This window comes from Schistocerca nitens, chromosome 8 (genome assembly GCF_023898315.1).
Source record: "Schistocerca nitens isolate TAMUIC-IGC-003100 chromosome 8, iqSchNite1.1, whole genome shotgun sequence".
NCBI lineage: Eukaryota > Metazoa > Arthropoda > Insecta > Orthoptera > Acrididae > Schistocerca > Schistocerca nitens.
In genome coordinates, this window is record NC_064621.1 from 416,568,853 (window position 1) to 416,582,454 (window position 13,602).

A 13,602-nucleotide genomic window follows, 5' to 3' on the forward strand; every position below is an offset into this window, starting at 1 on the left:
TTCGGTGACACGTAACTGGTTTACCGCTTAAAATCTCAGAGTCAGGGAGAAGGCCAGCTTCTTTTTACTGGTCAGCGCCCGGAATCCGTAGCACAGCCAATTGAAATGACGTAAAGAACCAAATCACATAAACCTGAGTCTCCCTTTTCGGAAATACGTGGAACAAAATCGCATTGACTTCATCCCCTGGCGTCTTCGCCAGCCTTTACTGCTAGCCAGGAGCCGAGCAGATGCCTCTTCGAGCTGATGAGCTGAGGACTTAGAGAAGTGCTTCATGCTGAGTCACACAAAGCTACAGATGCAAGTTGTTGGTGCAAAACCAATGATAGATTCTGCAGCCACTTCAGCGTCCACCTGTAGATCAACATACACTATGTGATCAAAAATATCCGGACACTCCAAAAAACATACGTTTTTCATATTAGGTGCAGTGTGCTGCCACCTCAGTAATCGTTAGACATCGCGAGCAGAATGGGGCGCTCCGCAGAACTCACGAACTTCAAAGGTGGTCAAGTGATTGCGTGACACTAGTGTCATACGTCTGTACGCGAGATTTCCACACTCCTAAACATTCATAGGTCCACTGTTTCCGATGTGATAGTGAAGTGGAAACGTGAAGCAACATGTATAGCACAAAACCGTACAGGCCGACCTCGTCTGTTGACTGACAGAGAACGCCAACAGATGCAGAGGGTCGTAATGTGTACTAGGCAGAAGTCTATTCAGATCATCACACAGGAATTGCAAACTCCATCAGGATCCACTGCAAGTACTATGACAGTTAGGTGGGAGGTCAGACAACTTGGATTTCATGGTCGAGCGGCTGCTCATAGCCACACATCACGCCGGTAAATGCCAAACGACGCCTCGCTTGGTATAAGGAGCGTAAACATTAGACGATTGAACACTGTGAAAACGTTGTGTGGAGTGAAGAATTACGGTACACAATGTGGCGATCCGATGGCAGGGTGTGGGTATGGCGAATGCCCGATAAACGTCATCTGCCAGCGTGTGTAGGACCAACAGTAAAATTCGGAGGTAACGGTGTTATGGTGTGGTCGTGTTTTTCATCGAGGGGGCTTGCACCCCTTGCTGTTTTGCTTGGCACTATCACAGCAAAGTCCTACATTGATGTTTTAAGCATCTTCTTGCTTCCCACTGTTGAAGAGCATTCGGGGACGGCGATTGCATATTTCAGCACGATCGAGCACCTGTTCATAATGCACGGCCTGTGGCGGAGAGGTTACACGTCAGTAACATCATTGTAATGGACTGGCCTGCACAGATCCTTTAGACGATCTTTGGGATGTTTTGATACGCCGACTTCGTGCTAGGCCTCACCGACCGATACCGATATCTCTTCACAGTGCAGCAATCCGTGAAGAATTGAGTGCCTTTCCCCAAGAAACTGTCCAGCACCTCGTTGAACGTATGACTGCGAGAGTGGAAGCTGTGATCAAGGCTACAGGTGGGTCAACACCAAATTGAACTCCAGCATTACCGATAGAGGGCGCCACGATCTTGTAAGTCATTTTCAGCCAGGTGTCCGGATACTTTTGATCACATAGTGTACGTAGTGAGATCTAGCCATTACTGCGAGGTGAACCATAGCGACTAAGTTTCAGTAATTTTAAAGCTTCAGTCTTGACTTACTTGAAGATTTTTACAATCAATATGCTTTCACCTCCGGTCACACATACAAATGCATACCTTTCTACTGTATATCGCTGTTTTAATATTAACATTTTAGCAATCACGGTGCGACTTCGCTAATGTTATCGTTTTATACTGGGACGAAATTATTATAATCAGATCCCCGACCCTTTATCCAGATGTGCGACGGTAATAGTTCGATATTGTCAGTGTTTATCAGAGGTTTCAATGGGCACTGTTAATGTGATAACTGAATCAGTTGCAATTCTTGCTTATTTTTGTAGCTAACGAATTCTCCATTCATTATTTTGGATGAGCTACTATTTGTTTATGTCGGATTACAGGGCCAATTTTTATACTGGTGTCCAAAATTAAAGCAACAAACGAAAATTTTGCAAGGTTGCATTTATTTTGCCACAAAACAGTATAAACAGGTGATAGTAAAGTAGAAACAATGTAAAGAATACAGAACGTAATCAATTGCAACATGCATAATGTTCTTGTTTTTTTTTCCCAACTTAACCGATTTCCACACTGGTTACTGTGCTCAGTATGGGATGTGACCACCTCTGGCACCAGTATAGGCCTGACAAAGACGGGACATGCTGTGAATTACGTCAACATCTCATGTTGAGGCAGTAACTCCCATTCTTCGCTCACAAGTCTTGGAGAGCGGTTGGCAGATGCTTACGTGATGCCATCCGTCTCCCTAGTGCATCCCAGACATGCTCTATGGGATTCAAATCGGGAGAGTGAGCAGGCCACGCCATGCGCGCAATATCTTCCGTTTTCGTTTTCAAAAATAAATAAATTAATTAATAAAATAAAATAAAAAAAATAAAATAATAAAAGAACACCCGTGCTCTATGAGGTCGAGCAATATCGTTCATCAATGCGAAGTACCTCGTAACTGTCGCACCTGAGATCCCAAGATCTCCTCACGCTACGTGGCAGTAGTTAAAGGTATAGTTGATTCACCCGTACAATATCATGAAGAGGTGTTCGAGTGGTCAACATAAGCATCCCTGCCCAGACCATTAGGGATCGTCCTCGATATTGGACTCTTTCCGCAATGTTTGGGTACCGAAATTATGTACCACATGCCCTCCAGATGCGAGTCGGTCGAGAATCTGTTTCCAAACCACATCAGGACTCATCTGTGAAAAGAACATTGGCCCTCTGTTCGACCGTCCAGGTGGCATTTTGATGGCTCCACTCTAAACGCTCCCTTCTTTGAAGACACGTCAGAGGTAAACAGAGAGCAGGTCTCCAGCAATGAAAGCCACCCTGCTGAAGCCTTCTGTACACCGTTTGCTCGGTACAAGATGTCCAAATGCTGCGAGGTCAGATGCCAGTTGCAGTGCAGTACTAAGGCAGTACCGTCGCGCCCTTACAGCCAAAGAACGGATCACATTTTCTGATGTCACACGAGGTCGGCCCTGTCCTAGTCGTCGGGATATAGTTTCAGTGTCTGTAAACTGACGCCTCATCCGAGAAACAACAGAACGATTCACATTAAGCCATCGGGCCACATCAGTTTGCGACTCTCCTGCTTCCATTCCTCCTATGGCCCTCCTCGGCAGAGAGTCTGTAGGCGTCTTCTCTGTGTCATACTGCGCCGTCTGTATCTGTGTACACAGCGACTGTTGATGCGGGACTACCCTGCAGACACTACCCCGCTTGATAGGTGCCTTAAAGTCATTGTTGGCGTGCTTGTCCGTTGAGCGGAATGCCATCTTCCTTGCAGAACACGATCGTAACGACATATGTTAAGAGTATGTTTGATTATATCGTGGATTAGACACAGGACGGGGAAATTGCTGTTTGTTGCCTTAATTTTGGGCACTAGTATATATGTTATAAACATGTACGCTAGCAACGTGTCACTGCAAAATAACATAGCCTGATGAAACTTGGACCATACATAGGCAGAAGTACTACAGTGTCGTACAGAAAGTAACTGAAATAAATACGCAATGAGACGAACATAAATGACACTTTAGTCGAAGACAATAACTACAATGAATTGACAGCGATTCGTGATTATAAAACGCGGGACATGGTTTTCATAGGGTGTATGATCACAACGGACGGCAATGCATGCTCTGCAACGCGCAACCATGCTCCATGCTGACCACAATTTTTGTTGGGGGATTCTTATCGTAAAGTTTTTCATTCCACTACCAGTGAGATTGACAACTACTGGATAGTCGTTGGTGCATGTGAACGTGCTACAATACGTCTCGCCAACGAACCCCACACGTGATCGATGGTATTGAAGTGAGGGGGACTAGCTGACCAGTCCATCCGCCGAATATCCCCTCGTTCCGTTGTGCGGAGTGGCCGCGCGGTTTGAGGCACCATGTCACTGATTGCGCGGCTCCTCCCGCCGGAGGTTCGAGTCCTGCCTCGGGCATGGGTGTGAGTGTTGTTCTTAGCATAAGTTAATTTAAGTAGTGTGTAAGTCTAGGGATCGATGACCTCAGCAGTTAGTTTAAGTTAGAGTAAATAGAATGTAAGCTTAGGGGACCGATGACCTCAGCTTTGGTCCTATAAGACCTTTCCACAAATTTCCAATTTTTTTCCCCTCGTTCCAAGAACTCCTCCACATGAGCAGTCGATACGGTCACGCGTTGTCATCCCTAAAAATTAAGTTAGGGCCAAATGCATCTCTGAAGACAAGCACATGGGCAACGAGTACACTGTGACAGTAAAGTTGACTGGTGAGTGCACCGTTTTCAAGGATCTGGAGGTCAATATGCCCATGCAACATAATGCCTCCCCACACCGTAACACCTGGACAATCAAAACGATCATGTTCCACAGTGTTCCTGGGAGTCTTACGCGCTCCTACCTCTCACCATGTGAGGGCCCATCCTTTCATTTTTATGGATGACAATGTGCACCTGCATCCAAATGCGCAGATGGGGGAGCTCTCGCAACGAGAGGATATTCGCCGCATGGGCTGACCTGTCCGATCGCCCGAGTTAAATCTAATCGAGTACGTCTCCCGTTTTCTACAGTACACTCATACAAAAAAAGCTTCAGACATCAATTATACTATGGGAACGCATGCTTCCTCAGCGAATTTCATTAATGAAATCTTCTCGGCTAATCAGTCGAGTCGTGGTATGGTGTTGTCGCAAGGTTTCAACGAGTTTTCTCCACATCTTCGCCTGAAGATGACGAGTAGGACACTCGTGTAAATGTTCCGAGGACATGAGTCGGCTGGAAACCCGAGAAGATCTCATTAACCAGTTACTCTATTTATTAACGAGTTGCCTTGCTATGGGTTCAAACGGACAGTTTCACAGTCAGATGACCGCTCACATTTATTTTACTTAATTCACTTAGTGCTGACCATTCGATGTCAACTGTTTCCAGTTGTGGTATAAATTTGTTGGGGTGTTAGTGCCCCAACTGTCAGTTTGACAACGTAGCGACTGTAGTTTTTTTTTAATGAAAATAGTCAATAGTGGCCTGTTGCTGTTTTGGTTCAAATGGCTCTGAGCACTATGGGACTGTGGTCATCAGTCTGTTGCTGTTTTAACTCTCATTAACATTACCCCTATATTTTCACAAAGCGACGGTTTCATTGTGCCACTCTTTGAAGTAGCGTTAGTTAACTAATTTTTCATGATAACAACGTCTTCACCATTTCCAATGATCACCATTTAAGTTACCCTGAATCCTTGTACGCACTAAATAAGCCGATTACATTCCCAGCAGTGTTTCTCTGACTTCCTTAGAGATCTTTTTCCACTCAGCCTTAATGGAATTTACACTCGCCTTACATATTTCCACACTTCAATAACGTGGTCTTCCATTTGCTTTCCTTTCAACTAACTTCTTTGTACCCTTCAGTTTCACACTGTTACTCCTACTTCCAGACATTTACTAATATATCTACGCATATTATAAAAGTGGATGCATGTTTCACATCTGCCGCTAAAGCACTGGATTAATTTCAGCTAAACCTGGTTTACGTATCACCTACTGTCTGGAAAGAACGACCTGTCTATAAGGGAGGGGGGGGGGGGGGAAGAAGTGTAGCTTACGACGTGCAGAGTAACCAGACCATATTGATTCAGTATTTGACTTACAACCGTTTTTACACATAGTTTCAAACGTTTACGAGACTTTTCTTCGCTGACATCCCACACAAAATGATGAAAGAAAGGAACTTTATAGTTTACTACATTTTCGCTGTTCATGAAGTACTTTTTTACTTTTTTACTACTAACCATATTCACAAGATATTTTGCAGACTGTATTCACCCATACCAATGAATGTACCTGCTAAAATATGTGTTCTAGGACACGTAGATAAGAAAACGTGATGTCATAAAATTTAGCCACATGAAAGCGAAGCTGCAAAGCGAAATTCGAAGAGATACAGGTGAAATACATGTTCAAATATATTAGTGATATATGTTAAATATGTGTAAAATATATGTGACTAGTGCGTACGCAGGTGAAGCTGTGGGTAAAAAGCTGCTCCCAAACCCCTGGATCTATTTCAAACAAACTTTGTCCACAAATTATTTACTGTCAGAAAAGAAATACTGTGAGGATAAGAACCAGAAACCTTCTGCTGGAGTGGGGGTGACAATGGAGTGAGAGAAGAGGGGAGGAGGAGAGGGACAAATAGCAAGGGAGAAGAAGGATACGGAATCAGATGGGGCTGGGGGAGGATATGGACAGAGAGAGAAGAGGGAGGGGGAAAACGACAGGAAGAGGAAGAGATGGTGAAAGTGAGAGGAGAGAAGGAGATTGACAGAGAAAAGAAAGAGGAGGAGACAGACCGAAAGAGGGGGGAGACAGAGATGGGCAGAGAGGAGGTTGAGGAGGAGTTGGTCAGAGGGGAAGGGGGAGATGGAATTCGAGGGGGAAGGACGAGGTGGAAAGAGGGGGAAGGAGCACACGAACAGAGGGGGGAGGAGCAGTTGTACAGAGTAAGGAAAGGGAATAAGGAAAGGGAACTATATGGACAGGGGGAAGAAAGAGATGGACAGACAGAAGGGGGAAGAGGATGGACAAGGGGGAGGTGTAAGACAGAGAGACAGATGAGAAAGGGATGGACAGAGAGAGTGGTAGGAGGAGATGAACCGACAGAGGGGGAGGATAAGATGGACTTAGGAGTGAGAAGAAGAAGAAGGAGGAGGAGGAGATAGTCGAGAGGGAGGAATGAGATTAAAAGAGGCCAAAAGGAGCTAGGAATGGGGGGGGGGGGGAGCTGATAGAGAAAGGAATGGGAAGTACATGGATTGGGGGGGGGGGGAAGAGATGGACAGAGTGGGGGCAGGAGGAGATGGGCAGAGAGTGAGGGTGGAGGAGGTGAGAGACTGGGAGCAGGAGATGGACAGAAAGGGGGCGAAGCAGGGGATGGACTAATAGGATCTTGTAATAAATGAACACCCTATCAACTCCGGGTACTCAGCCAGTATATATCTAAAGTCGATGTGACTGATCAAAAGCTTATCGTTAATACTGAACTTGAATAAAAACAGATATGTTCTTTTCAGATGCAATATATCACTATATATTAACACACCAGATGGACAGACAGGCACTTACAGAATGGATAAATCTCGTATTAGTGGGTCAGTATTTCCTCGCAATTATCAAGTAACTTTCCAATGGAGAAGACTACTCTCCTCTGTCTGATAAATCCATTATACTGAGTACCTCTCGTAACGAGAACATTCTCAAGATTCCATGTTGTCGAAAAACAGTTTCACTGAAGTACTGAGCAAAGAGCGAACATTTTCTACACACCTGTAGTCCTATCATCTGCTGACGTACTGCGAAAAAAAAAAAAAAAAACACTTTTCTTTGTTCTGAATGAAATTATGTGTATCATACAGAAATGTTAGTCAAGAAATGGATCCTTATCACCACATAATACCAAACTGACTTAAGCTAACCTTACGACACTATCCTGAATATGCACTTCAACACCGTGTTTGAAAGGCAGCGCAATCTAAGAATTTCTAAATTTCCGAAGATCTTAATGGCATAATTACGGGATAAAGTAACAAATTTAAAAATATTCTACATAAAATTTCGTATTTTTTTCCTTTTAAAATAGAAAATTCTCTAAATAATGTGTACTGTTCCTTGCTTCCTCTTTGAATATTGCTAATATATTAATTTCTTTCCATGACTGCAATGCTCGATTGCTTACATACGTAAAGGTATCGAAATAATCAAGAGTAACATGGTCGTATTACAATTATGACTTTAATTCTATTACAAATATATGGAGTTACATCCTTTTTTCTTTCTTTCCAGAATGAAATCAAAGAAGAAGAAGAAACTCTTCAAAAGAAGAAGGGGAAAGTCATAAAATTCGGATGGGTAGAGGGCGTATTTGTAAGTATTTTCTTACGATATTTCATAATCAGCTTTTATTGTGGGGGTATGTTAGGCTATATTTTACCGTTGTTTTCGGATGTGACATTTTTACATCTGTAAATTTTAGCATATCCTACTAAAATTTAGTGCTAATTTCTTTTCTGTTTAAGACACGACATTACACCCTTGGAACTTTGATTCCGGACCTGAGTCGTACTTGGATAGCTTATGAAGGCAATGGTCAAGGTTAGAATCCCGGTCCGGCACCCAATTTTAATGCCAGGAAATCCCAGAAAAGCGCACGCCTCGCTGCAGCATGAATGATCGTTCGAGAATAAACGATTATTTTTCTGGGAAAAACATTCAAATTCTCTGGTTGACGTACGTCATTATTCTTTATCAATGGAAAGTCGTGGTTTCTTATCTCACTGCGCGATTAGGAGTATTAAGCGAAGTGGTGTAACAAATAACACGGCCGTCACATTTACTTTAGTCCTCCTAATTAAGGCAGGTATGTTTGAGGCCAGCGTTTCATAGGCTAAATCTACTTCAGTTTGTACAAGCAAGGCGTGCGATATCGGCTGTGGTCACGGCATTATGCCAGCGTAATTTAGAGGAAAATGAAGATGATCTCATCTGAACCGCCCAGAATGTTAATTATAGCTTTAGCTCCATCGACGGATCGTCGAAGTTTCGTCTGCTTTCTTAATCACAAACAAGCAGCAATTGGCTGTCATTACGACCACATGCTAGATTATGAAATGACAGAGATCTATTGCGCATTTAACAGCAAAGTACAATGAAGGGCAAGCGCTCCGGTTAACAGTAGTCGTCTGATGTTGCAAACGTAGCTACGCAAAGACGACCCGTATGTCTTTGCTGATCGGTTGAGGCCATTAGTTGCTACTGTACTGGGTGGTTTAGTATCTTGGTTCAATCATGTAGCAGTAATAATAACTAATTTGGCAGAAGAATCTATCTTGCTGTTCTATTTAGTCGATAGCTGATACATAGTTTCCAAGCTGAGGCCTTCTCGACGGTGTAAAGAAGGGGCCATTACATCAAACGACGAGAGAATTCACAAATTATTAGTGAGCAAAGATGATGAAGGAAATCAAGTAAGAGGCTGTTGCTGACGAAAAACATTAATCTCCAGACTGCAGTTGATAACACAGGAACAGAAGTAGACAACAGCAACACGAAAGATAAACAGTTAAAGTCGATTTCAGATGTTGCCTTACAACGGGAAATACAAGCTTCTTATCAGAAACTCTAATTCACAAAAGAAGTGATCAGATCCTTACCGGTATATACTCTGCACATTTCTGTTCCAACGCCAGAAGTTATAACTAGCGCCGATCATATTTATTTCTAGAGTTGTATTTATGAAAGCTAATAACACATTGAAATCATAAACTATCGTTTAGGACAGACTACCTTTATGATGTAAGTGTGTCACGAAGCTATTATTAGTGACCCAAAAATCTTAAATAGTTGTTTGCACCAGCTATGAGGACGTATGCCATTTATAATTCTTATTATGTGTTTCGTGCAGTAATAATCGTACATTTAAGAACAGCATTTCTACCAGATTATTTTTCTGTATGAGATTTAAATGTCAGTAACTTAGATTATTTTGCATTTTATATTCTTTCCACATCAAATTCAGCAATCACATGCAGAGTATAGGCAGTTAAACGTATCTAGCCAAGAACTTATATGATATGTGACTTACGATTTGAGGTCTTATGAATATGCATACACTGAATCAGTGAATATTCTCTTTCATACATCTTAAATTATGAACCTTAAAAAATTGCCATTTATCTTTCCTTCACCTTTTGCATCTGTGTGTATCTGATTTTAATGTTTGCATATCAGTAAGTAGCACTATTTATACTTTTTCAATAACATATTATTTCTAGAGTTGTATTTATGAAAGCTAATAACACATTGAAATCATAAACTATCGTTTAGGACAGACTACCTTTATGATGTAAGTGTGTCACGAAGCTATTATTAGTGACCCAAGAATCTTAAATAGTTGTTTGCACCAGCTATGAGGTCGTGTGCCATTTATAATTCTTATTATGTGTTTCGTGCAGTAATAATCGTACATTTAAGAACAGCATTTCTACCAGATTATTTTTCTGTATGAGATTTAAATGTCAGTAACTTAGATTATTTTGCATTTTATATTCTTTCCACATCAAATTCAGCAATCACATGCAGAGTATAGGCAGTTAAACGTATCTAGCCAAGAACTTATATGATATGTGACTTACGATTTGAGGTCTTATGAATATGCATACACTGAATCAGTGAATATTCTCTTTCATACATCTTAAATTATGAACCTTATGAAATCTGTTTTTCCTGAGTTAATTGACAGTCTATTTATAGAGAAGCAATTATTATTATAAAAAATTGCCATTTATCTTTCCTTCACCTTTTGCATCTGTGTGTATCTGATTTTAATGTTTGCATATCAGTAAGTAGCACTATTTATACTTTTTCAATAACATATTATTTCTAGAGTTGTATTTATGAAAGCTAATAACACATTGAAATCATAAACTATCGTTTAGGACAGACTACCTTTATGATGTAAGTGTGTCACGAAGCTATTATTAGTGACCCAAGAATCTTAAATAGTTGTTTGCACCAGATATGAGGTCGTGTGCCATTTATAATTCTTATTATGTGTTTCGTGCAGTAATAATCGTACATTTAAGAACAGCATTTCTACCAGATTATTTTTCTGTATGAGATTTAAATGTCAGTAACTTAGATTATTTTGCATTTTATATTCTTTCCACATCAAATTCAGCAATCACATGCAGAGTATAGGCAGTTAAACGTATCTAGCCAAGAACTTATATGATATGTGACTTACGATTTGAGGTCTTATGAATATGCATACACTGAATCAGTGAATATTCTCTTTCATACATCTTAAATTATGAACCTTATGAAATCTGTTTTTCCTGAGTTAATTGACAGTCTATTTATAGAGAAGCAATTATTATTATAAAAAATTGCCATTTATCTTTCCTTCACCTTTTGCATCTGTGTGTATCTGATTTTAATGTTTGCATTATCAGTAAGTAGGACTATTTATACTTTTTCAATAACATATTATTTCATTTATATAATATAATAGTTTTCATAGACCCAGCATCAAACCTCACATATACCAGTAATGGTTTGTCTGCTGGAATCAGATCTTTATTATTAATGAAGCTACTTGACTCTTCACCGTCTATTAGCAAAATTAAATATACCAATTACTTGTTGCTTCATTACTACAAACCTTTTACAAAAAGCTTTTAAAAAATTATCTTATGATTTGTGCATTTAAAAAGCCTTGTACACAGCCAATAAAATTTTAGTTGCAGGTATTGTATCATTTAAATGTTTTAATATGTGGCGAGTTAATCAATAAATACTGTATTATTTTTAGTGGAAATATATCTGTGGAATAAAAATTGTGCCTTTTCTCAGTCTGCAATAGTTGCTTAGATGTTCAGCCATTCTGTAGTACATTATCTTTCACAATATTTATGAAATTTGTTACTAGGGAAAGTAGTTAACACCGTCATTAATATATGTCTTAATTTTTTCTTATAGAGAAGTCTAATACAGTTAACGTTAATCTGTTGAGAGCGATATATTAAAACAATAATAAGTATGTGAATAAGTATAATAATACAAAGTATAAGAATGTCATCTCAGATGAGCAGACTTTTATCGTTCTGTCTGGAATCTCACTAACCTCGTCTGTTTTTTTTTGAACAGAACTACTTATTTCTGAGGTTTTTACACACAGTGGATTGGTGTTTATGTGAGCTAATTGTATTATCACTATTGTTGCGCGTTGTCAGGATGGCTGATGAAGCCAGGTACCGCCGCTACAAGCGCGGTGATAGTGTGAGTTGAATAGCAGGGCAGAGGGGTCATGGAGTCAGGTAGGTGTCCGGCGGCAAGTCATAACTGACATCTGCACATTTATTCCGAGCGAAAAATACTCAGTTGTAGAGTTGGCACGGTGCGGTCAGCTCCCCGAGACGCAGGCTGGTATCGGTTGGGGGAAGATGGTCAGTTCAGCAAGCGGCCTCATGTAATGGCCAGCTCATGGCCTAGCCCTGTCGAGCAGGCGACAGCTGACTCTGAATTATGTGATCAGCTCTTAGTCCAGTCAACGAAGGAAAATTAGGGGATAACATTCACGTAGTAGCAAATTTTTCTACAGCGGTACGACAGAGTGTCATGAACAACATATATTTGTAAATTCTCCATAATGAAGCTCTGATTACAATATGCCCATCATACACATTTGTTTAGAACCAAGCACCTTCTTAGGTATACTGTTAACAAAACAAATCAAACTAATTCTCTGTTTCCTAAACTTACAAGGCAAATAACGAATAGAAAAATCAGAAACCAAAATATAACTGTCAGTAATGGTTCCCATAATCCATTCATACTGTGCTACGCATAAACCACTGGCATCTCCAGCCCCATTACTCAGCAATCCTTAAAGGGCTGAACTCATGTTAATCCCTCACAACTGCCGCAACTGTGCAATATAGCACAGGATAAAATCACTCTGGACACCAAAGAGTCTCCAAGACAGTCCATTAAACATTGTACCCATGAACTAGAAAAAACATCCTCCTACAATCAGTTATAATTAATGAACGTCTGAAATACAGTAAAGTACCCTCAAACTGACATCTTAAGCAAAACGAATACACATGAAAAATGAAACGTAAATAAACGAAAGCCTTCATAGAGAATACACTGCGGAGAGGTGAGAGATTAAGTTCATTCTGTCTCATCTTCAAATAACGCCTATAATTACACTATGTGATCGAAAGTATATTAGGTGCATTGTGCTACCACCTAACGCCAGGTGCTCCATATCAGCGACCTCAGTTGTCATTAGACATCGTGAGAGAGCAGAATGGGGCGCCCCACGGAACTGCGAACGCGGTCTGGTGATTGGGTGTCTTGCCACTTGTGTCATACGCCTGTACACGAGATTTCCACACTCTTAAACATTCCTAGGTCCACTGTTTCCGATGTCATAGTGAAGTGGAAACGTGAAGGGACACGTACAGCACAAAAGTGTACAGGCCGACTACGTCTGCTGACTGGAAAAGACTGCCGACAAGTGAAGAGGGTTAAAATGTGTAACAGGCAGACATCTATCCAGACCATCACACAGGAATTCCAAACTGCGTCAGGATCGACTGAAAGTATTATGACAGTTAGGCGGGAGGTGAGGAAACTTGACTTTCATGGTCGAGCTACACATCACGCTGGTGAATGCCAAACGATGCCTCGCTTGGTGTAAGGAGGTTGTGTGGAGTGACGAATCACGGTACACAATGTGGCGATCCGATGGCAAATTGTAGGTATGGCGAATGCCAGGTGAACGTCATCTGCCAGCGTGTGTAGTGCCAACAGTAAAATTCGGAGGCGGTGGGGTTATGGTGTGGTCATGTTTTTAATGGAGGGGGCTTGCACCCCTTGTTGTTTTGCGTGGCACTATCACAGAACAGGCCTACAATGATGTTTTAAACATCT

General features: G+C 41.1%; 1 protein-coding gene across 1 annotated transcript in view; it reads left to right on the plus strand.

Annotated features, from left to right (window-relative positions):
• Positions 1 to 13,602, plus strand: part of LOC126198906 (bumetanide-sensitive sodium-(potassium)-chloride cotransporter-like) — a 553,300-nt gene that overhangs the window by 320,990 nt on the left and 218,708 nt on the right. The window contains exon 2 of the mRNA XM_049935533.1: positions 7,948 to 8,028. Coding sequence (XP_049791490.1) covers positions 7,948 to 8,028 — 81 coding nt within the window. The remainder of the gene's footprint in view (positions 1 to 7,947; positions 8,029 to 13,602) is intronic.